Source organism: Trachurus trachurus (assembly GCF_905171665.1).
Source record: "Trachurus trachurus genome assembly, chromosome: 16".
In the NCBI taxonomy this organism is placed as follows: domain Eukaryota; kingdom Metazoa; phylum Chordata; class Actinopteri; order Carangiformes; family Carangidae; genus Trachurus; species Trachurus trachurus.
The window spans coordinates 4,421,987-4,447,176 of record NC_139902.1 but is presented as its reverse complement, the minus strand read 5'-3'; the positions used below and the strand labels follow the sequence as shown (position 1 = coordinate 4,447,176).

The 25,190-nt window shown below is 40.4% G+C and overlaps 2 protein-coding genes across 2 annotated transcripts in view; both read right to left on the bottom strand.

The window, feature by feature from the left end:
• Positions 1-9,234, bottom strand: part of crppa (CDP-L-ribitol pyrophosphorylase A) — a 72,746-nt gene extending 63,512 nt beyond the window's left edge. Inside the window, exons 1-2 of the mRNA XM_083989785.1 lie at positions 8,849-9,234; positions 4,961-5,264 (exon numbers count right to left, since the gene is read on the bottom strand). Coding sequence (XP_083845911.1) covers positions 4,961-5,264; positions 8,849-9,081 — 537 coding nt within the window. The 5' untranslated portion in view covers positions 9,082-9,234. The remainder of the gene's footprint in view (positions 1-4,960; positions 5,265-8,848) is intronic.
• A 1,865-nt stretch (positions 9,235-11,099) lies between these two features.
• On the bottom strand, positions 11,100-13,701 carry sostdc1a (sclerostin domain containing 1a; the record flags this gene model as incomplete). The annotated part of the gene is made up of 2 exons (XM_083989797.1): positions 11,100-11,545; positions 13,497-13,701. 2 exons carry the CDS (start codon positions 13,699-13,701, stop codon positions 11,100-11,102), a joined length of 651 nt encoding a protein of 216 aa, XP_083845923.1.
• Positions 13,702-25,190: the final 11,489 nt, after the last annotated feature.

The following is a 25,190-nucleotide window of genomic DNA, read 5'->3' as shown; positions in this document are numbered from 1 at the left end:
AATAATGAACACCAGACCGCCTGCTGCGAAAGTTCATCACAAAACCTCACACACACACACAAAGAAAAAAAGAGAGCTCTTGTCTTTTTTTTTTCACAACCTGTGTGACCTGCACACTAAAAAATGTTGGGTTATCTCTGTAACCCAATTTCTGAGTTATTGGTGTTAGGTTAAATTTTTTGGTTATTTTTCCAGAGTGTAACCCATTTTCAGGGTTATAGGCTATGAATTTAACCCAATTCCTGGGTTGTTCAAGTAATTGGATATATATATATATTTTTTTTTTTTTTTACAAGAGTTTACTTTTAATAGGTTTATATTAAAACATAAGATAATCAATCGAGAAAGTTTTCTTTCTATTTTGAAGAGGTACTAATGATAAGTAATTGTACTTGGAGGACCACTTAACCACTTTTCAATCTAGGTCTGCAGGGAGCGCTCCAAACTTGTTAACCAGTGACACCACTGCCATTCATTTCTGTGACAGTGGTGTCACTTGGTAGAAAAGTTTGGAGCACTCTCTGTAGATTTTAACAACCAAACTGTTGGGTTAAAAATTTTAACCCAACTGCTGGTTTGAAGAAGGACAAACCCCTTTTTTATTTTAACCCAATGGGTTAAGAGAAAAAGAAAAAAAAAAGAATAACCCAAGCCGTTGGGTTAAAATCAACCCAAAAAAGGGGTTTGTCCTTATTTGAACCAGCAGTTGGGTTAAAATTGGGTTATTTTTTAACCCAACTGTTTTCAGTGTGTGCATTCAACTAAACCTCACGCATGAATCAGGGTGCAGATGAACGTGTGAGTTTTCTTCGACCCGGTGTTTTCCATCCGTCACTGATGAAATAAACACCGTCAATCTGATAAACACTTTGGGAAAAGATGGAGGAGGCGATCAGAGGGACTATTTGTCGTCTTAGGTGTGAGCACGGCTCTGGGAATCTTGACTTTGTCAGTTTTTTTTAACTGTTTGTTTTGTTTACATTCACACTACTTGGTTGAAAAATCTACACGTACAACAGTGGCATGTTTTTCCCACCAGGTGAAGGCCTCGACTCAGCTGCTGCTCAGTGTGATGGATCTGTTTATACTTGTAGCTGTGAATGACCTTCTCTGCTTCTCAAAGGCACAAGAAGCAGTGAGGTATTGAGCTCCGGCTAAGATTAAATTAGATGTGGAGCTCTTTCCAAGCATGAGGAAATACTGGCGTTTTCAGCTTGTTTCCTCTATTTGTAGAGGGATTACAATCTCTCTCTGAACTGCTCCTGGAAATAGACACATCCTGCCCTTCATAAACTACTGGAAACATTGACAATACATCCTCAATTCATATTCACAAATGGAGGTAATGATGATTATTTTAATTTGCAAATTTTTCGCAGAGCTTTGAAGGCTTCGTCACGGCAGAGGACGAGTAACTGAGTGTTTGAAGCGAGCAAAGACTCATTTCCATTCATTGCTGACAGAAGAAATATGTATTTCTGTGTTTGAAACCTTAATATCTGCCGTGTTTTAACGTTGGCCAAAGTTAAACTAGTAGGAACTCAGAATTGCTTTGTGTTAAATGGCTGCAACTATTGATTCCTTTCATTATAGAGCAGGGCTTTTTAATCCAGACCACAAATTCACTGGCAAGACCAACAACACTGTTCCCACTGAAACTGAATGTCATTTGAATGTATGTTTTCTTTTACTTCTAGGTAATGGTTTTTTACATGTTATTTATATCAGTTCACACAAACACCATCCATCCATCTGATACCGGCCCCACCCATCTGTCAAATATTAAATATTATGGATTTATTGCAACTTTGTCTCATACAGGCCACGGCTTCAATTAATGATTATTCTCTATTAATCTGAACATTATTTTCTCAATCAATTCTATTCTTTGTATTAGTATTAGTATTAAACATGAGAAAATGTTTCCCAGAGTCCATAGTGTGTTGTTCAAATGTCTTGTTCTATCTTAAACCAAAGCTCAAATATATTGACCTTATAACTCATAGGCTATATAAAACAAGCACTGCATCCATCAGCCAATGAATTAATTAGTCCACCAACAGAAGAATAATAAAAAATAATACGTATACAGATGTGGACAAAATTGTTGGTACCCTTCTGTTAAAAAAAGTAAAACCCACAATTGTTACAGAAATAAGTTGAAACTGACAAGTTAGAATAAATAGAAATTTAGCGATAATGAAAATCAGACATTGTTTTGAAATTGTGGTTCAACAGAATTATTTTAAAAAACAAACTACTGAAACTGGCCCGGACAAAAAGGATGGATCCCTTAATTTAATATTTTGTTGCACAACCTTTTGAGCCAATCACTGCAGTCAGGTGATTTCTGTGACTCTCAATGAGACTTCTGCACCTGTGGACTCCTGGTGAGCAAACTGCTCCATGTCTCAGGTCTGAAGGCTCCTTCTCCAGACTGCATGTTCCAGCTCCTTCCACACAAGTTCAATAGGATTTAGATCAGGGCTCATAGAAGGCCACTTCAGAATACTCTACGTTTTGTTCTGAGCCATTCTTGGGTGTGTTTAGCTGTGAGTTTTTGGGTCATTACCTTGTTGGAGGACCCCTGACCTGCTTTCTGACACTGGGCAGCACATTTGTCTCCAGATGCCTTGATAGTCTTGAGGTTTCATTGTACCTGCACAGATTCAAGACACCCTGTGCCAAGTGCAGCAACGCAGCCCCAGAACAGAACTGAGCCTGATCCATGTTTCACAGTAGGTACAGTGTTCTTGTCTTTGTATGCTTCACTTTTGCATCTGTGTACAATGAGCTAATGTGACTTGATCAAAAAGCTCCAGTTTTGTCTCATCTGTTCACAAAGCTTCTGGGAGAACATCCTTTGGTCTTTTACTTGTCAGTTTCAAGTTATTTCAGTAACAATCAGTGACGGCTGGTATCAATGGGCTAGTGGGGCTAAGCCCTCCCTGCATTACACAACAAAAGATGAGGAAAAAATATTATATATAGCCTATATTATATTCTCTAAATAACATACAAAAGATTGTTCTAAGTCTTAGTAAAATCGGAACTGGCAACAATATTAAATAGTTTCAAGAAAAACACAGGATATCTCTAAATGGGCTAATTTTAATCAGCCCCAGCTCACCCAGTCTGCTCTCATTCATTTTCCGACTGTGGATGATTGACAGGTGCCATGTCCCGCCCTCGCCATTCACCGACTGTTGGGGCTAATTTCATTCAGCCCACAGGCCGATCGGTTCTGACCAATCAGCAGCGGGCTGACACAGGGTCAGTGATTGACAGGCATCATGACCCGCCCCCTTGATTCACTTGTCATTGGGGCTAATTTCATTTAGCCCAACACCGCTGTTTTCAGACCAATGACAGGAACCGGAGGAAAAGTTGTGTTGTTGTGGGAGGGAGAAGACAGAAAACAGCGGCGCTAGGCGCTAGCATCACAGGTAGCATTACTTTACTGCTCTAAACTGTCTTTGCTAACATGAACGAAGTGGAGAATCTAGTTTCTAAACTCACCGGGAGCACCAGACTTAATGACATGGCGATAACAGACCAGAAAGGCCGTCGATATGAGCTGCATATATCGTCTTTTTTTTTAAATTGAGCAATATCGTCGGGTGTGTGTGCGTGCGTACGTGTGTGTGTGTGTGTAGGTGTTTGTGTGTGTAGGTGTTTGTGTATGTGTGTGTGTGTGTGTGTGTGTGTGTGTGTGTGTGTGTGTGTGTGTGTGTGCGCGTGCGTGCGTGCGTACGTGTGTGTGTGCGTGCGTGCGTGCGAGAGAGAGAGAGAGTGAAGTTTTTTTTTTGGACTAGACCCTTCTACTTAATGCAGTGTGTAGGCCTAGTTAGTTGCTATACTTTTGTGAGATGGGATAACCCTAACTTTTAGCTGTGTTAACCATAATTTATTTATTAGCCCACCCAACAAATTTGACCACCAGCCGCCACTGGTAACAATTGAGGATTTTTCTTTCTTTAACAAAAGGGTACCGACAATTTTGTCCATGTCTGTATATAAGTAAAACCTTAGTTTCAAATAAATCAAGGTTGTAACTTTTTTTTTTGAATGTGATGTTGTTAATGTTCTACTTGCAGTTGTCTAATCACACTGAATTGAATATTTGGGGGTTTGTAACTTTATTTTGGACAAATTTAGATATTTAACCCCCCTCCTCCTGTTGTCCTCCTGGGTCAGGGAAGGAAGGACGAAGGGAAAAGAGGAAGGAAGGAAGGAAGGAAGGAAGGAAGGAAGGAAGGAAGGAAGGAAGGAAGGAAGGAAGGAAGGAAGGAAGGAAGGAAGGACAAAGGGAAAGATGGGAGGAAAGAAGGAAGGGAAAAAGGAAGGAAATATAGAGAGATAGAGATAGAAATAGAGAGAGAACAGATCAGGTCAATTGGATCGAAAGAGGAAGGAAGGGAGGGAGGGAAAAAGGAAGGAAAGAAAGCTGGAAGGAGGGAACAGTTTCGTTGAAGGAAGGAAGGAAGGAAAGAAGGGAGGGGAAAATGATTGTGGAAAGAAGGAAGGGAAAAAGGAAGGAAAGAAAGATGGAGGGAGGGAACAGATTCGTTCAAGGAAGGAAGGAGGAAGGGAAGGAAGGAATGAAGGAAGGGAGGGAAAAAGGATTGTGGAAAGAAGGAAGGGAAAAGGAAGGAAAGAAAGATGGAGGGAGGGAACGGATTCGTTCAAGGAAGGAAGGAAGAAGAAGGAAGGAACAAGGGAAAGAAGGGATGAAAGAAGGAAGGGAAAAAGGAAGGAAAGAAAGATGGAGGGAGGAAACAGATCAGGTCAATTGGATCAAAAGAGGGAGGAAGAAGAAGTAAGAAGGAAGGGAAGGAAGAAAGGAAAGAAGGAAGGATGGAGGAAAGGAACAGATTGGGTCAATTTGACCCAGAAGGACAAGTCAGCAGACCAATCCATATTGAAAATAATTGTGTAAAACGACTCAGCTTATACTGACCCCTTGTTCCTTAGCAGCCATGGTGATCTGGTACAGAAGCTCCTCCTCCACAAAAGGCCGCACGGCGTCGTGGATGATGACCACCTTGGGCCTGTCTGCTGGCCGCCGCTCCTCCTCCTCCTCCTCCTCCTCCTCCTCCCCCGGCCCGCCCAGGGCCAGGACGCCGTTGCAGATGGACCTGTGTCTGGTGGAGCCGCCTGGCACCACGCGGACCTTCCTGTGCTGGAAGCGCTGGACGATGTCTGTCATCAGGTCCGTGCTTTCTTTGGCAACAACAACCACGATGCTCTGGATCCATGACACCCTGAGAGAGAACAGTGGCTGCTCAGCGTGGTCTGGTTTTATAAGGGGAGGATGTGGACAGAGCAGGAAAGGTGGATCCAACACTCATCCATTATTACATTACATGAATCTGTCCTGTCAATAACCTATCAATATATTTATTTATTATGGATTTAAAACATACACATCACAAATTCTGGCAGACTAACAACCAAGAAAGATATTATATTTACAGTAACACAGAAAGACAAAAAACTAAAAGCTGCTATAAAAATTAAAAAGCTAAAAATAATCACTGTTTAGAATTGTTGCACGAATAACATTTTGGAAATGTTCTTTTTTTTCAACAAGAAATAATCGAAAAAATCAACACCACTCTCTAAAATATGAAGGTAGAGCTAGAGCCTGTGAATGGTTAGCTTAGTTTACCTCAGCATAAACCCTGAAAACAGGTGGAAGCCGCAAGCACAATAAAATCTCACTACTAGCAGATGTAATGAGCTCGAATTTACAAATGCAACCTTTTCTTTGAAGCCATATAGGCTATAGACATGACAAGTTGTAGTTAGCTTAGCTACCTAGCTTGTTTCCAGTCTTGAGCTGCAAGCTAAGCTAATGGCCTCTGGCTTAACCATCATAGGGTCTGCATTAATTGCTTTGCTTTCGATTGTGGGCCTAAAGTTTGCCACTCCACGACAGTAATGGGAAAATGTTTTGGGGACAGATGATGATAAAAATTTTTGTATTGTTTTAATTATTTTTATTTTTAGTCATTTTTGTATGGTGTAAAAATGGCACTGCATCAGCATGTAAACATCATGTCAAAGGTGAAGTACGGTGGAGGAGCATCGTGGTTTGGGGCTCTGCTGCCTCAGAGCCTGGACAGTTTGCCATCATCGAGGGCAAAATGACTTTCAAAGTTTATCCAGCTTCCTACAGGATAATGTCAGGGTGGCTCCACCAGCTGAAGCTCAGTAGGAGTTGGGTGATGCAGCAGGACAATGACCCTAAATATGGAAGTAAATCGACTAATCTAGACTCTAGAGTAGCTTCAACAAAAGAAAATCCAGCTTTGGGAGTGGCCCGGTCAGAGCCCAGACCTGAATCCAATAGAGATGCAGTGGAATGACCTCCAGAGAGCCGTTCACACCAGACATCCTAAGAACATGGCTGAGCTGAAGCAGTTCTGTCAGGACCAATGGTCCAAAATTCATCCTGCGTGTTGTGCAGTTGTGATCTGCAGCTACAGGAAACATTTGGCTGAGGTTTTTGCTGCCAAAGGAGCTTCAACCAGTTGGGTTCACTTTTTCCACCTGCACTGTGAATGTTTAATGGATAGGTTCAATAAAGACATGAAGTATTATAATTATAGCGTGGTATCAGGTTAAGCACATTGTGTTTGTTTATACTTGTAACTTAGATGCAGATTGGTTCACATTAAATGGCCAATTAATGCAGAATTTAAGCTATTCCAAAGGGTTCACATACTTTTTCTTGCGACTGTATGTTACATTTTCAAGATTACAAGATTTTTATTTTTTTATATCATTCCTTGCTGAAATAACTGCTTTGAAAACATGTAACCCTATTTAGCTCCATATATCAGGGTTGATATGTTCCACCTACACGAAAATACATGTGCACAAATGTCAACACAGCACATCCCACATCCCTCCAATGAGAGAGCAGATCTGGGGGTTTTGGGTCCAGCTCATTTCTAACGGCCTCTGACCCTCCGCTCAGGTCGTCTTCCTCTGTAATCACAGGGCCACACAGGCAGAACCCGACGCCGCTCCCTGGTCCCAGGATGTTGCAGCGTTCGCTTCCTGACAGCACGTAAACACTGACCATGAGCTGGGAGGAGACACTTCTGATTATAAACACCGGTTGTTATTGTATCGTTATAATGAAGGTCAGGCAGTGATCACGGCAAACTGTAAACATCCACCTTCTCATCACAGGAGATGGAGCTTGAAATCAGAACAAAAAAAAAAAAATCAGGCTCTGTCCGTCAGTGGTGGGAGGAGGAACAGCCAGGTCACTCAGTCAGAGCAACAAGTGATGAATGGGAGAACTACAGAAGGTATGTGAGCAATCTTTATTCTATTAAATATTGGGGAGTAGCCTATTAAATGATCAATTCATCCAGATAACAACATTACTTCTCATATCATCAAATATGATATTTACCACTAAATGTTATGAACTTGTCAACCTGTGGTTTGCCACACCACAAGATTTCTATGATAAAAAAAAAATACATTATAGGCTACCTGCTCTTCTGTTCAATATCAGATGTCTGATGTTGTTAAATGCACACTGATTCTGCTGCCTTTTATTTATGACTGCTCTTTATTTATTCATTAATTCACTGTTTCATTATTATTATTTTAATCTTGCTGCTGTAACAAGGAGAATACCAAATTGAAATTCTGTTTAAAATATTCAAAGACAATAAACAGTTCCTTATGTTTTTTCCCTTTTTTTTAACATTTAATGAATAATTATTATTTTATCATTAGTTTCTCACTTATCAACAAATATCAATATGATAGTAGAGTATTACATCCTTATCCCCACACTGCTCTGTTCACCTTAACATAAATATTCAAACATTATGATGATGTAACAGCTTTGTTTGGTCTTTTTGACGTGCATCAGTTCATTATGTGATGCTCCACAGAAAGGGGGCGGACAGACTTTACTGAAACTATTTTCTATGTTTACTCCATGTGCTGTGAATAAAAAGAGACCCACCCTCAGGCCGTCAGATAGTGTTACAGGATTAATCAGCACATGTAAACATATCAGCACATTTTGACAATTAAAAAAAGCAGAAATTCCCCAAAACGTTTGCCCCTCGACTGCATCTCTGAGATCCACTCAGTCTGTGCTCAGTTGTCATAGAGATTATGACTACAACGACAGTGCAATCTCCATGACAAGAGGGGGCTGTAGATGATGGATGATGATGATTTTAAATTATGTTTTAGGCTATATATTTAATTTTATATTATATTTTTATTTTTATGTTTTATATATTTTTATTTTATTTTATTGTAAGAGAACAGTTCAGTACAACTACAATATCAAAGTGTATTAAGAAGTAAAGGAACATAAATCTGTGTGACATTAGATTGTTTTTTTTATAAATGTATTAAAAATGCAACAGTAAAACTTTAATCTTGAATGAAAAGGAACAGAAAGAAGAAGAATAAATACTATCTGCCCCTCTTTTATGAAAAATCATTAATTAAAAAGTGAATTAAACACTTAGGCTGTGCATTAAGGTGTAGCAGCTCTTTTGTAGCCAGTGTGGATATTCATTTTCATCTATAAAAATTAACTTTAAACTAAATATTAAGCTGATCTTCCTCCATAAAATGTTGTTTTGGGGCCAAAGTGACCACTTAGCCTACTCCTGCTGTCAAATAATCAAGACATGAAAAGTGGATGGTGGTGTAACTGTAAACAGCGGTTCGCAGCCTGCACAGACACTCACTGGCCGTTAGAGGAGAAGTCTCAGCAGTCACTCCCCCTGCACCTGGACACACTCAGCAACAGCAACAATCTCTTTGTAATAAACACGTCTCCATGTTTTCCTACCTCTCGAAGGCCTGGATAGTGTAGCTTATCAGCGGTCTACCCAGAAACGAGCAGAACTGCTTCGGGGTTTGCAGCCCGGTTCTCTCCCCGGTGCCGCCGGCAGGTAGGACCACAGACACCGGGAAGTCCACGCTGTGCTCCGCCGGCTGCTGGGGGCTCCGGCCGCCGTCTGCGGCTGGGAAAAGCCCGGGATGAGCGGGCCTGCCTGGACCACAGTTATTATCGCCCTCCATATTGACGAGATGTATCGATATTAGTTCATGGGTGAGGGTTGTGGGGGGTCGAGGAAGAGCATTCCCAAACTGTCCACCCCCAGCTGATGGGCGAGTGGGGGTGGAGGGGTGGAAACACCGGTAACGTGGAGGGAGATTTGGGAAACACCGCCGTCAGGTTGGATGTGTTTAACGCCACACTTCCGGTGACGTGTTTCAAAATAAAGCTCCTAAACTCTGCGTTGGAAAGTTCATGAAATGGAAACCACATAAAAAGCGAGTAGGAGAAAAATATTCAGGTCTTTACTTACAAAGGCAGTAGCCTAATGCCAACGCTGTAAATAAGTCCTTGTCAGTAACAAGTGGTCCATTTAAAATTGTAGCCTACTTCCCTAAGAATAAAAATAAATAGCCTATGATAGTGCTACATTAGCCTAATGTTTGATGACACAGTGTATTCTATGTTTTTCTTTGCCAGTAAAATCTTTGTATCAAATGATTAGTTATTATATATTATAGGCTACTGTTAACTACAGTTAAGATAGCTGTAAAAAAAAAAAAAAAAAAAAAAAAAAAAACTAAGTTCAACTGAGGAAAGGCTGAATGAATGCAATTTTTGCATTAAAGTAGGCTGCCTAATAAAATGCAATAATATTGTAATGTTGAGTAGCCTACTGTAAGTGATGCACTGGAATAAGACCAAACTCTCAACCCATTCGGACACAACATAGGCCTAATTTATTTAAGACAAATGACAGAAATAGCCTATAATTTAAAAAAGAAAAGTATTATTATTATTATACAGATTATTCCCTTTAAATGGAGTGAGAAAAAAGGAGTAGCCTAGCCTAAGTCTCTACAAATGGAAGAAGCCTACTTAATTGCTCTTACATTTAAAATGTAGGCTATGTCTACACCCAGTTGGCTGATGAATACTCTTATTTTTAAAGAACAAACTATTTTATTTCTGGTCAAATTCAAGTAAATCCCCCCCACTTGACGCATCCCTTGAAAAAGATTGACAGCTGCTCTCTCAGCCGCCACACGTCAAGATTCTCGCGTGATTTCAGAGTCTTGCACGCTGTGGAAGGCTATTGGTAACAACTCTCGCGATATTGTGTTTCAGCGATAGAACTATACTGCAGGGAAAGCCATGCCAAAAATATTCTGAAATCCTATTTTGTGTTAGTGTGCAGTTTATGATACAGACATTTTTTTTATTTTCTCCAACTAATTCCACTAGAGTTCACATTTACTTCACTTTCTATACATTGTTGGTGCATTTGTGAAATAATGTTAGCCTGAGGTCAGTAAATGTGAATCCTTCGGTGGAACAAACACTGTCACACTTGGTAAAGTCTCCACTGACAACAACATGTGATAAAAAGTGATATTTATTATTTCATATAGAGTTATTACAAGAATGAATGATGGAGAAGCTTTTCCAGACCTCACCCGCAAACTGACGCCACCACGTAAGCAGGACTGTAATATGTTGCCACATAAAATATATTACATCATACATCATAAATCTTACATGGTAAAATTTTATACACATGGCCATACTTCAAAAGGCAAGTAAGAATTTGATATATGTACAAGTATTTACACAAGATTTTTTGTTTTTTAGATGTTTGTTGTGGTTTACTGGTGTTGGTGCCTAAACAGGCAGATCTACCATCTGTGTATAAAATGATTATAGTTATGAACACATGCACATGGCTACATCTGGGACAATGTGTGTTGTCTTGGGGGCTCCAGGGAGCTCTGCAGGCTGAGCATCCCCGGATCTGTTCACATTATCTTTAACCTCGTGGATTAAAATGTCATAAAAAAAAGTCCTCAGCATGCCTTTTGGAGTTCTCCATCGTAGTGAGGAACCAGCTTCACATAAAATCGAGTCCCAGTCACGTTGAGAGATAATCCAACAACTGCAAGCTCTGGATGTCGTGTCTCAACATCACTGAGACCAAACTCCTGTAAGGATGATGATGCGGATTCAGAGAGAGAGAGAGAGTCTGCAGGTCTCGTGGGGGGCCTCAGGGTTCAGTCTCGTGCCAGTTCTGGCTGAGCCGGTTCTTCCCCAGCCTCCTCTTGCTCTTGGCCTTGTGTTTGTGCAGCAGCTGCGGCGGCGAAACGGCCGTCTCCTCGAACTTGTTCCCCGACTCGTTGTGCTGCCTCGAGTACCTCTTGCACTTGCAGGAGGTCACCACGGTGATCTTGTACGTTCTCGTGCTGCCGTCCTGGCACTGCAGCTGGATGCGCTGGGTGCGGGTCTTGTCGTTGACGCACCTCCAGTCCTGGTTGCCGCCCCGGCGACCCCACAGCTTCCTGCCGTAGGCGCCGCCGATCCAGTTCTGAAGCATCTGGGCCGGGAGACACTCGCCGGCGCACACCAGCTCCTTGATGGGGTTGATGCTGGTGCAGTGGCCGTCAGAGATGTACTTAGTAGATCTTAGTTCTCTGCATCCGATTTGGCTTTGTTCTGTGGAGAAACACAATTAGAATCAATTACACTTGGCTGCAGTTTAGAAATAGCAGCAATAATCCTCTGATTTCTCAATTTATCGTTCTGTATACAGTCTTTAAAGTCCCGAGGTGACGTCCACATATCGCTTATTTCGTCTGACCAAGTCCTAAACCCCTGAATATTCAGTTTACTATCATTCATGAGCCTAATAGCATAATTGCCTAAGTCATATTTGAACATTTTCGGGAAAAAAAAGAAAAAACACAATTTCTAGCAAGCAAAGTCAAAAAGATAACTTAGGCAGATAGTGATTTTGGACTCTAAAAAGTGTTCTGATTGGTTGAGGACATAGCCAATAAGGCAAGGTGATGCAGCAGTGGTAGGAGAGGAAAGTTAGGCAGAAATCTCAATTTGGCCAAAAAATGACTTAGGCAATTATGCTATGAGGCTAACGACATGTGAGAAGCCAAAACAACTGAAATAGTTGCTATTAAATTTCTGCTGCCTGATTATTGCAGCTCTAATATTTCCTGTGAGATGTAACCATGACTTTCCTCTCCAGCACAAATCGAGACAACGACCTACAGCATCTACCAGTGACTCAGTGTTATTATTATTATTATAACATATATTGAAAGATAATCCATAAAACAGTGGATTACTGTCAGGCCCTTTATACGTGAGCCTCTTCGCAGCCTGTGGCAAGCAGCACAAAGGCATGTTGACCTTTCTACTTCAAAAAAGTTGAGGAATTATGTTGTTGCGGAAAAGAAAAACTGTCTTCATATCAGGGATTAAACAGGAGGATTATTTCTGTGCAACATCTTGAACTAGTCGGTAATGTTCTGCTGCAGGGTGCAAACACTGCCCCCCCCTCCCTCTCTACCTCCCCTCCACCTCTGTAACCCAAGCTCAGGTCCATTCATACAACTGCATACACCTCAGTGACAATACCCCCCCTTCCATGACAGTGTTTGATGAATGAACAAGACTGAGGCTCCATCTTTCTCTCCCCTCCCCGGCTGCTGGGGGAGCTCTGAGTCACAATCACATAGGAGAACACCTCCATTCAGCTGCACTGACCCTGGGTCAGTTTGCCAGAGCCAGAGCTTGTCGGAGCCTCTCATCCTGAGCTGGACACCGGCCAGTCGGGAGGGGGGAAACGGCTCTCTCTGCTGGGAGTCGTGATTACAGCAGCAGAGACACTTGTGTGATCACACTGACGGGATTATACTCCTGTGTTTTATCATATTCCAACCCCATAATGTCTATACAAGACTGTGGCAAGTTCACAGTGACCTTAGTGCACCTTGTGGGATTCTATACTCCTCTACAATGGCAGGATTTGAATGGCTTAGGCTACTTTTTATAGTTTTTTTTCTTAGTTTATAATTCCCTCCACTGATGCAAGAATCATGTGTAAACTGACTGAAACGATGAGAGGAAGTTCCCGATCACCTGACTCTCAGAAAGAGGAAAACGTGATGCTTCAACCTGAACTTTATCACAGAGCGTTGTGTTGCATGCAGCCTGTAATGAGCAGGAATGAAGAGATCAAGAAAAATAACAAGGAAAAGATGTTGCAACATGCACATGGGAGAACTTGAGAAAGAGCAGTTTCTCCTGGTTCTTCGCTCTCATCTGTTGTTCATGCTCCTCTGGCTACATGAGCAGCAGAAAAGTAGGACGCTGGACAGCATGAATCCATTACCAAATCAAACAAAGATGATGTTTCAAATGTTATGACTGTTTAAAGCCATGCAAACATCAACAAAATAAAAATATATGGATATCATCAGGAAAGGAAACAAAGTGAAAATTCTGTTTTCGAAGTTTTCTCAAACAAAGTGAACATAAAGTCACTCCACAGGACCACACACACACACACATTAGAGCCTGCAGCAAAACCAGAGGAGCAGCACTTCATCCCTAACAGCAGCGGAGCATCCCCCCCCACCCCACTCACCGTCTCTGTGATGCCCCGCGCCGCCCGCTCCTCTCCCGCCTGTACGCGCTCGGTTCAGGGACACGTTGCTCTGAAGCTCCGGTGCCGGCGGGCTCGCGTGGGAGAACAGCAGCTCCGTGGCGTCGTTCTTCAGGGCCTGGCAGCTCCTCAGCAGGATGCAAAGTAAGACCAGGGAATGGCACGACTCGTGCGCGCTCAGGTGCATGGTTGCTTGCGGGGGGGAAGAGGTGAGGTGGAGTGCGGCGCGGCGTGGCGGATGGAGATGAGATGAGATGAGATGAGATGAGATGTTGGCCCAGCTTGTGGGGAGGGTGATGCTGGGTGAACTGCACAGAGGTCTCCTCTGTCCCGCTGGTTTTATGTAGCGCTGCAGCCGGTCCGCCTCCCACTCTGAGCAGCTGCTCAGGTGCGTCTCTGATGGGAGGCTCTGATTGGTGCATGCTCACAATACCATCCCGCCCAGTGCTTTTATTTTGGAGTGTCAAATTTGATCGTGGATGCTGGGAGGGATGCTCATGCATGATGATGATGATGTCAATCATGTAATTGACTTCTGGTAGTAAACCAACATATTATCAGGCTCAGGGGCGTTTCTAGACATTCTCTGGGTCCCCAGGCAAGAGGCACCCTGTAGGCCCCAAACCACTGAATTTTGCAGTAAAATACCAGCAGAACTGAAATCAGCCCCAACTGTAAGCACTTTTAAATCCAGGTTAAAAACATTTCTCTTTTCACATGCTTATAGCTGAGCTCTTTTAAGAACTTAAAACTTTATCTATTTCTTTTATTTTACTTTTATTTGCTCTTGCTTTTAACTCTGTTTTTAGTGTTTTGTTTGTTTTTATTCTGTTTTATGCTTCTTCTTTTAATGTTTTGTCTTTATGTAAAGCACATTGAGTTGCCTTGGTATGAAATGCGCTATATAAATAAAGATGCCTTGCCTTGCCTAACTCCATCAATACTTCATGTTAACATTTAGTTTAATGGAACATTTATGCCAGAATATTCAAGGAGATATATAATAGGGTACCTTCCTCTTCCAAATACAAATGAGTAACAGGACAGAACAAGTTGATCTACTGACAGCAGAATTGATGTATCAGCATTTGACAACAAATGCATAAATGGGAGAAATTAACTTTGGCATTGTCAGAATTTATATGCATAGTAGCCTATTATGTGTAGACAGCCATTGGAAACATTATGTTGTCATTGGACCAATAGAATAGAATAGAATATACTTTATTTCGTCACAGCCTCAATGTCAGCTGTCCCAGGGGGCCCACTTCAGCCCTGGGCCCTGTAGACAATTGCTTGGGTTGCCTGCCCTGTTCCAATGCCTCTGTTGTCAGGAACAAGTTGATTTTCTGAATACATATTTGGCCTTGGAGTTTTCAGCCTCCACTTGGCATCCACCTGTCTTATTCAGTGATTTCAGTGGCTGCTTTGGGGGATGCAATGCATTGAAGGCTGGACAGAGGAGGTCCACAACACAAAAAGATTAAGGCTATTTCTCAAAATCAAGATGTCCTGATTAGATCCGAGGTCAGCTTCAGTTTTTGTTCTATATTCAGATTATCTAAACACAGCAGTTTCGTTCTAAATGAGACAGAAACGGTTTGCAATCATGAAATCACATATTGTTTCTTCCAGGAAAAAAAAGACATGAAAGTTCAGATTCTTTCAGCATGAGAAAATGTCTTTGTTTAAGAATAACAACAGAAATTGGGATCTAAATTTAGTGGGACTTGGCAGCTGAATACAAGCGCCCAAAACCGTCCTGGATCATAGGCTACTTTTTTCTACAGCTGTTGAGACTAAATCCAGTAAATGAAAAAAAAAGCTTTGAAACCTCCACTTTGGATTATTTGCAGTAATCTTCCATCCTGGATGCTGTGATGCGGTAACAAGCGGAGTCTGGTCTGTTTTTAGAGTTTGGTCTGTAGCCTAAACGACTGATTTGTACAGCTGATTCAAGGGATGAGGAGGAGAGGCTGATGGAAATGTTTTAGTTATCAACAACTTCACATTTTGACCTGATGGTGGCAGTAGATGGAAACTGAGGGGATCAACAAAATGATCACAGTACATGTTGTATGGGCTGCTGCAGACAGTGCACCACTTATGGCTCTACTGACTGACTCTGTAAGAAGCAGCCATCTTTGTCAATATCAGCCACCCTCACCCTCAGACCAGACAGGATAGAGCAGCAGCTACCTCCGCCTGTTTGTAGTAGGCAGAGGTGGTAGGCTACCCGCCATTTACCCTCATAGCTACCTACTTATTTACCTACCCACCTGCACCAACTAGTAGTAGGTGGATGTAGGTTTGTGGCTAAAAAGGTGGGTAGTAGGCTTCTACTACCTCATTTTTGAAAAAATACTTTCAACCCTGTAACAATGACTCAATCCCCTACCAGTGTTTTTTATTAAAGGGTTGAAGATTTTGGCTGAAAGTAGCCAAAAATCCTTAATTAGCCAACGCAGGACACTTAAAGCAGAAGTAAGCGGAATGTTTGTGTTAATATACTGTAAGTCTTAAATAGTTCTATCTTCCGACAGCAATCACTTATATAGAGTGTTTGGTCTGAAACACGGGTCTGTCAGTCACTCTGCTCTGCTGTAAGCCGAGGAGAAAACTTTCCTTGTATCCTACAACCTTTATCCAATAAGGAGAGAGACTTCTGCTTTAAGGAAATCATGAAATTATGATATTTTTCAACATAATTGTTTGTTTTTTCCTAAATATTAACTATCATTTATCCATATAGCCTACTGTAATTGAGCTTGACGATGTCAATCTCACAATAAAAAACAATGAAATATAATATGCTAACATTTTCTTCTCTTTACAGTATTTTCTTTAAAAGACTTCAGTGATGTCACTTCCTCAATGCTGAAGACGAAACTGAACCATTATTTCTAAAACAGGGGTAATTGGTATGTTGTTACGGAGTTGAACAAAACTGGGGGACATGATAAAATATTGCTATTTCATAAATAATTTATACATTTTTTAGAGATGTTTGTATTGTTTTGGGTAAAGTAGTCAAGAATATTATTATATTAACACAACCAAAAGGTTAATTGCATTTTTTATTTGTTTTATTTATTATATTTTATATATTTAAATTCAATGAAAAAGTGATTCTGGTCAACAAGAACATACAAATTTGGCTGCCATCTACTCCTTAGCAACCCATAGGCCTACTTTTTTTTTTTTTTTTTTTAAGATTTCTATTGTTTTTTGTGTTGTATAATCCAAACACACATGGATCTATCAATTTAAGGCTTTAAAATGCAAAATAAATTTTACTTTATTCCAAAATCTTTGAGGTAAACCTGAGGGACACAAAGTGCACCAAATTCTTTTACCCAGCTACCTACTTATCTATCTACATAACTGGCGAGCTACCTACCTGGTGTTACCAGGTAACAGACTCACATGCGTAAACTGAAGAGTTTCACTAATAGTGTGTCTGAACTCTGTGACATCTAGTTTCTTCAGTGTGTTAGACCCTGATTTTGTCCACAGCTGCACGTCTTTCACCCCCGTCCTCAGCAGCATTAATCACATGTGTGTGTGTGCACAGCTGAAGATTTAAGACACCAACTCATATTTTACCTCCCGTTTGGCTCCTCGTGTTGGAGGCTCTCCACGTTGCGACATGTCTCTCACAGGCGCACATTTAATTCAAGGATGAAAGCTGATAGTGTCTGTGTGTAATTTGCTGTCTGTCTTTGTCGTCGTCCGTCTGCCTACCTCTCAATCCCTGTCAGTTACACATCTAATGATCCGAGTGCCCAGACTAACTGGAGTCTTTGTGTGTCCGCTGCACAAAACAAGGGGAGATATAATTACTTTTGTGGGGAACGCTCGACCCCAGGCTTGTCTTACTGATTTGAAAAGAGGCGTCGTGCAGAGACACTAATTGTTGCTCATGTGAGGGAAAGCTGATACGCAGATCACTTGTCTGGTTTATTATCACACCAGCACTTTTTTTCAGGGCTGTGGCCCCTTTTCAGAGAGAGCATGCAGAGAGGAATAATAAAGGCCTCAGGCTGTGTCATCTTTCCTTTTAAGAGTCACAGGTTATCGTTTGAATCAGCAGTGGAGGAAATGATCACATTCAGCCAAACACAGGGTTAAAACTAGGTTAGAGAGAGGCAAGAGTTTAGTCCACAAACAGTCTAACGGATACAATTCCAGATCACATGAATGTAGGTCTTATGTTGTATGTAGGCTACTTAATATTGCATGTTTGCCTTTTAAATAACAGGAGCAAATTGAAGCTTCTGGTCCAACATATGCCTTGGTCCGCCTCCCGGAGTCTGGCCCATGTATACTCCCACCTCTGGGTCAACAGTCTGGCTGTTACCCCTAGGCATTCATTGATATATGTATGATGTTCAGTTTGTGCACCAGGAGTCATCCAGATGTGGAAGTAGCATCTGTTCATGGGTCAGGAACCGGGCCAGAAGACAACAAGTTATGTGACCCTAGTACAGCCTGAATTTTGTTCTGATAACATGAACTCTAACAGAGTGGTGAGGAAACACCACATAGCATAACTGGTCAGGCAATGAAGGTTTTAAATGAACATTGTTGCCTTTTTGTTCGTGACGATGTCATTCTGTTGATGTTGTTCTAGATAGGTGGTCCTACAGTTACGGTGAACTTTTTTTTTATTTTTTATTTTATGCTGATGCTCTAATTTGTATTGTATCATGTTAAAACAAGGATAAATCTGATAGATCTGATAGAATATTGGCCTTCTGATTTAACATGGCCTGTAACTAAACAAACTGCAACAATCAATTGAAGAAAACTGGCCTCAGCTGCTATTTAGTCAGAAATTTGGCTGCTTCTGACCACTGCAAATACTAAAAAATGCTGTTCACATATTTGGTTTTAGACAGAAGAAAACAAACTTTTCAAATACAAATGTACAGTAGCAGAAAGACCAGGTAGCAGAGCTGTAACTGTCTTTGTTCCCTCCTGATGCTGCTGTTTAAAACCTCCTGGGCAGGTGACCCCAGCCTATCACTAAGCTACACACTCAGCTTCTGTTATTGTTTCCTCCCTTTTGTTTTTCCTCAAACAGCGACACCAGAGGCTCATTCACACCACTTCCGAGAGAAAATAAAAGGACAACATGGCCCGCTCCTCTCAGGAAGCCATTTACACCCCGACACCCCTCTTAGCTTCTTATGAGAGCGGGTTAAACGGATGCTGAACAGTGAATATGATAGTGCCCCCCCACCCCTCAGCTTTTGTGCCCTCACTGTGTGAGGAAACACAAAGCATGGGAGCTGACTCCCTCTCTGTGCACTCAAACTCCAACACCAACAGTTGCCCCGAACCCTCATGGGAAATGAAAGGTAGCTGGGTTAATAGCTCACTGGCAAGCAGCATGTCAGGGGGGGTGGGGGTGCACACAGCACCTGGGAAAGAGTCAAGAAGGAAGGTTTGGAACTGATCCAGACAGGAAACAAACAATAGATGAGGGCTGTGTCTCAATCGCCTGAGTTATTCCCTCAGATCACAATCAAAGATACTTTTCTTATTCATAAAACCACAGTCAGGCTAATCTCCCTGAGGGTCCTGTTGCAAAATGTAGGTCTTATGACCCCTACTAATCTTTACTGTGGCTGTTCAACTGATAAAACAATTGATATGATTTTTTTTATTTTTTTTGCAGTTATTTTGATGTTATCAATAACTCAATTCCTTTCCCATCAAAATGCTAAAAATCCAATGGTGCCACTCTCTTAACTGATTATTTGCTGTTTTCCCAGTCTTCTGTGTCAGCAAATTCAACAGCTTTGTGTGTTTTATAACAAAAATATGCTACATTTCATTCATACACACACAAAACTAGAGTTTGACACAGGGCCTCTTCAGGATGGAGGATGGTGTCATAGTTGATACTGGTACTACTGTATTCAAATTTGCAAATCACTAAGAGTATGGAGGCAACCAGGGGTCCCTCTGCAGTCCCCTGGGCATTTACTTACTTAATATTTGTCTTATTTCTTGTAAAAATGTCTAATTTCTAGTCAAAACTAATCTTTTTCCACTTAAAATAAGACTCGTCACCTAAAAATGAACTTGTTTTTAGATCATTTTCACTTGTTTCAAACTAATTTTCACTTGAAATAAGAAAAATCTGCCAGTGAAAGCAAGTTTTTTGTGCTCGTAATAAGAAAGAAAAACTTGCTCCACTATCAGATATTTCTACTTATTTCAAGTGAAAAATGCTTGAAAGAAGTAAAAAGTGTCTAAAAACAAGCCACTTTTAATGTGATGAGTCTTAGTTTTGACTAGAAATATGACAAATATTCTTGGTAAGATATTTGAGTTTTTGCAGTGCTATAGGTTGATAATCCAGTCTTGAGTGGTTCTGTCAGGTGCTTTAGTTCAAACACTTTCTGTACAAAGAAGATACTTACAAGAGATGCATATAAATTAAAGGTGTTGGCTAGGGACACTGTAGCTCCTTACAATAGATCTCTTGACTCTAGGAAAGAAAGCAAATAAGTGAGTTTCCCAAACCATTTCTTTAATAATAGTTATAATAAAGTAAGAACCAGTAAGTAATATGTAATGAGGCAAGAAGAAAACAAAGTCTTCAGCAGCTTTTTGAATACATGTCCCATTAGTAAGTCATCTGTTTGACTGCGACAGGCTAACAAGTGGAAACTGAGCTGATGCACAGCGTGAGTAAACCTGAAAACTGAGTTGACCTTATTCATATGTGAATTCTGGTGAAACACCCCCCTCTGCTGGATCACTACCTCCCCTGCAGGTGAGGAAGGAAACGTTTTATTTCTAATCTCTGCTTAATAAAATAACTTCAGATAACACTGACACTGTGCATGGAGGGCAAACCAACAAAAAAAAGTATAATCTTTTGAAAAACAGGAGAATCACATTTCATTTTGTTGTTGTCGTTTCCTGGCAACAGGAGCAACTGGAAATGCAAAAGTGACAGACAATGGAGGTGGGCGAGGTGAGCAGCTTTATCTAAACCTTAGTGCAAAGACATATGAGTTTTACTTTTTGACATTATGTGAGTTTCTTTTCTTTTCTTCCTCTGAACACAGGAGATAAATGACTTTCTGCACAAGTGTGGAATAAGGAGGGACGCTGACGTTTGCCACCTCAGCCTCACTTCAAAGTAAGACTGACTTTTCTTTGTGGCGTTTGAAACCGATTCAGTGATGCAGTTTCACTTCACATGCGACTTTAACTGAACAGAAAACTCACCAGTGTCCCCGACTTATCAAGATTTCACTTTCTGAGGAAGCTGTGGCTGAATAACAACAAGGTATACAACAACACACTGCAAAAACTCAAAATCTTACCAAGAATATTTGTCTTATTTCTAGTCAAAATGTCTCATTTCTAGTCAAAACAAATCTCATTATACTTAAAATAAGACTCTAATAAAAGTAATAAAATAAACGAATCTAATAAAGTAGCTTGTTTTTAGACACTTTTTTACTTCTTTCAAGCATATTTTCACTTGAAATAATCTGATAGGGGAGCAAATTTTTCTTTCTTATTACAAGCACAAAAAAAACTTGTTTTCACTGGCAGATTTTTCTACTTATTTCAAGTGAAAATTTGTTTGAAACAAGTAAAAATTATCTAAAGTTGATTTTTAGGTGATGAATCTTATTTTAGTTTTGACAAGTTGAGACATTAGTTGAGACATTTTGACAAGAAATAAGACAAATATTCTTGGAAAGATTTTGAGTTTTTGCAATGCAACAACAGGTTTTATGTTTTTAAACCTTAAACTGACCTTTACTTCTGTTGTGCCTCAGATCAGAGAGCTCAGTTGTCGCTCCCTGAACTGCTGCTTGACTGAACTTCACCTTCACAACAACAACATCAAGTCCATCACAGGTGAATGTGACCTTGTCTTCTCTCTGTCGCCATGAAGCCAGTAAAATGTCATTGTTTATTCATTTATAAAACCTTATAGATACTAATTAGGATGTCATTTATTACCAACTCTCTCTCGTTTCAAAATGATGGATTCAGCATTTATACATTAAATATGATATCAATTATAAACCAAGTATGAAAAATACAATCATTAGCCTACTATAGATGAGCTGATAACACTTTATAATAAGTACACATTATTTAGCATTAGTCAAGCATTAAATACTGAATTCATCATTTATAACACATGAAAACTCATTAGTTTGTCGTTTATAAACACAGTTAAAGCAGAAGTAAGTGATCCGGTGGTTTTGTCTAACTTCCTGTCAGCAGATGGAGTTAGCAGTCCCCGCCCTCGTCCCTACGTCACCACATTCACACGCATCCCTTGGCTGCACACACAGAGAGGACCGCCCCTTTATGCCGTTCTCTCTCCTCATTGGATAAAGGTTGTAGGATACAAGGAAAGTTTTCTCCTCGGCTTACAGCAGAGCAGAGTGACTGACAGACCCGTGTTTCAGACCAAACACTCTATATAAGTGATTGCTGTCGGAAGATATAACTATTTAAGACTTATATTAACACAAACATTCCGCTTACTTCTGCTTTAAATGTTTTACTCATCATTGATAAGCTCTAACAGTATTTAAATACTACATACTAATGAGTATTCATGCGTTATAAGACTTCAGTATTTATTTATGCGTAACTAATGCTTAATAGTGTGTACTTATTATAAAGTCTTACCGATGAGCTTATTAGTTCAGAGTTATTCATAACTGTGTGCTTATATATAACAAACTAATTACTAAGATAGGAAACATTTTAAAGGGATAGTTCACCCAAAATTCAAATTTCACTCATTATCTACTCACCCTCATGTCGACTAAGGGCTGGGAGAAGTTTCAGAGTCCTCCATGGCTTCTCCGAGTTACAGCGGGCTCCGTGCAGCACTGCATGTCCATATGACGGTTGCGAACGGAGCTAACTTTTCTTTGTCCAAAAAGACACACCAAAAAAACATCCAAATACCTCCATAGTGCTCGTCTGTAATGTCCCTCTTGTAATGAAGCCCCAACATGAGAAATTGTTCCGAAAAAAATTAAGGCACGGATAACTCTGAAACTTCTCCCAGCCCTTAGTCGACATGAGGGTGAGTAGATAATGAGTGAAATTTGAATTTTGGGTGAACTATCCCTTTAAGTCAGAGCTAAAAATGCTGTTGCTTTACTTTAAATTTTTTACTCAAATTAATAATTTCAAATATTTTAATCCTTGCACCTTGCCAGCACTTTTGCTATTTTTAACAGTGATAAATGATAAATGATGTAATTGATTTTTACCTTTTATATCCTTTCTCTGTAAAAGTGGTCCCTCATTACGTTTTCTATTCAATAGCTCCGTAAAACACCTATTTCAGGAATAAATCTGTGCAGATCAGATAATCCTAAACAAACAGACTTTAGAAGAGACGGTAGAGCTTTATCTGACTGTCCCTCCCTCCTCTCTCACTCAGGAGCCCTGAGTCATCTGACCTGCCTGCGTCTCCTCTTCCTCCACAACAACCGGATCAGAGGTCTGGAGGACACCATGCACGAGCTGAGGAGGATGCAGCAGCTCCACAGCGCCAGTGAGGACTTTTTCCTGCAGCAGCAGCAGCTCCACTGATGTTCACATCCACCCAGAGGTCCTGAAATGTGACTGTACTGTTCTTTTTCGTGTTTTTGCAGCTTTTTTCCTCAACCCCATCTCCCATGAACCCGGGTATCGACACCAGGCGATCCACTGTTTGCCTTCGGTCCAGGTCTTAGACAGGAAAGGTGAAAACACACGTCACATTTCACACCTGATTGTTCCAAACATCTGTCAGTTAGTCTGGTCTCTACCTGCTGTGTGTGCAGAGGTGAAGCCAGAGGAGAGGAGGAAGTCCTTCCAGATGTTCAGACAGGACAGTCACCGTGTCCTCCAGACCGTGGCCTTCGGCAGGCGAGTTAAACACTAGAGATGAAGACCAGGACGATGACGGCCGGTTTCTCCACTGTAACATTGTGTCTTCAGGTCTGCTCAAACTGATCTGAGGTCTGTGGTTATCCAGTTCATTAAAAAAAAACAAGTAAAACAGGATGCTCCTTTCAAAATAAGGCTCTCACCACTGATGGGAGCAGGAACAGGGAAACAACAGGATGTTAAACCACCAGTGATCAGAAAAGATGTAAAATGCTGTTTCATTTAACAGCTTTAAGCTCGTTCACCTCAGCTCATTAAAAATCTGGATGAGCAGAGAAAAAATTCTAATAATTACAGCATTTGGGAGAAGTGAGCTGTGTCTACACACTGTTGAGCTTGAGCATTAATTAGGCACCATGAAGTACTTAATTTATCATTCATAATGCATTCTTCTATACTGATATTCAAAAACACAGTTAAAATCTGTTGTCTCATATATACAACGGTAGTATTATATCAATAACATATCAGTTTTTTAGGAGAACTCAGTGGCTCATAACATAATTGTGTTATGTTAAGTGTCAGTAAATGATTAAGAAACTATTCAGATGAACATTTACGCTGCACTGCTACAATGATTCAGACATGTTGTGATGGTTGGTGAGTGTTTTACTAAATGTTTTATAAAGTACTGAACAAAAAAGTAGAAATGACTTGAATTAATTAGTAAGTGTCTGTGAAACACCCATTAACACTCCCCAGTGTGTTTGGTCTATTACCATTTATTGAGAAGTACTTTGTGATTTTTATCTGTGAAAGTACTATATACTTCAACTTTATTTACTGACTTGAGTTAGAATAATTCTTTATTAAGATAGTCTATTTTGCTAAGTTATTTATTTAGATTATTAATAATTCAAAGTATGTATTATAGCTAGTGTGTAAAATAATGTATTCTGTAGAGATAGCACTTAATTTTTCCCATGATAGTTTTTTTAGTGCACAATTACAATATGATTTGTGACAGCTAATGAGGCCATAGAGCAAAACTTTTTTTTTATTCAGAGTTAGTGGCTGAGCGAAGCCATTTATTATCACACAACTGTGTTTGATCTTTTTGAATCCCAATGATGAAGTGCAAACACCAAAATGGCCCTGATCAAAAGTTTACTTACCCTCAAAGTTTGACCCTGATAATATACACACAGACTGACACAGACTGGTTTAAATCACTACTCAGGGGAACTGTCCATGCCTGTAACTTGATTGCTTGTAATTAGTGTCTGTGTATAAAAAGTCAATGAGATTCTGGGCTCTTGACAAACACCTGCACATTTCATCCATTGCTGCACTGACCTTGCTGGATTCTGAGCCGTGGGAAAAGCAAAAGAACTGTCAAAAGTCCTGAGGGAGGAGGTTGTTCAACTTTATAAAACAGAAAAAAGATATAAAAAGATATCCAAAGATTTGAGAAAGCCAATCAGCAGTGTTCAAGCTCTCAAAAAAGTGGAAATTGAGGGGTTCTGATAACAAACCACGGTCTGGTACCATCAAAAATTTGTTGGTCAGACTCTCTGATGATCTTTTTTTTTTTTTAATGATTGTGTTATTTTTGGATGTCTCAACAGTTTAATTTGAATCCCATTAAAAATAAGAGAAATCGGTTTTGTCTGATCACTCATGTTTTCCAATGGTAGACAGTTACAAAACCTTCCAGGGTATGTAAACAGCACAACTGTACACATATACTGTCTATATATAAATACAACATTTGAATGTTTGTTTAAGAAT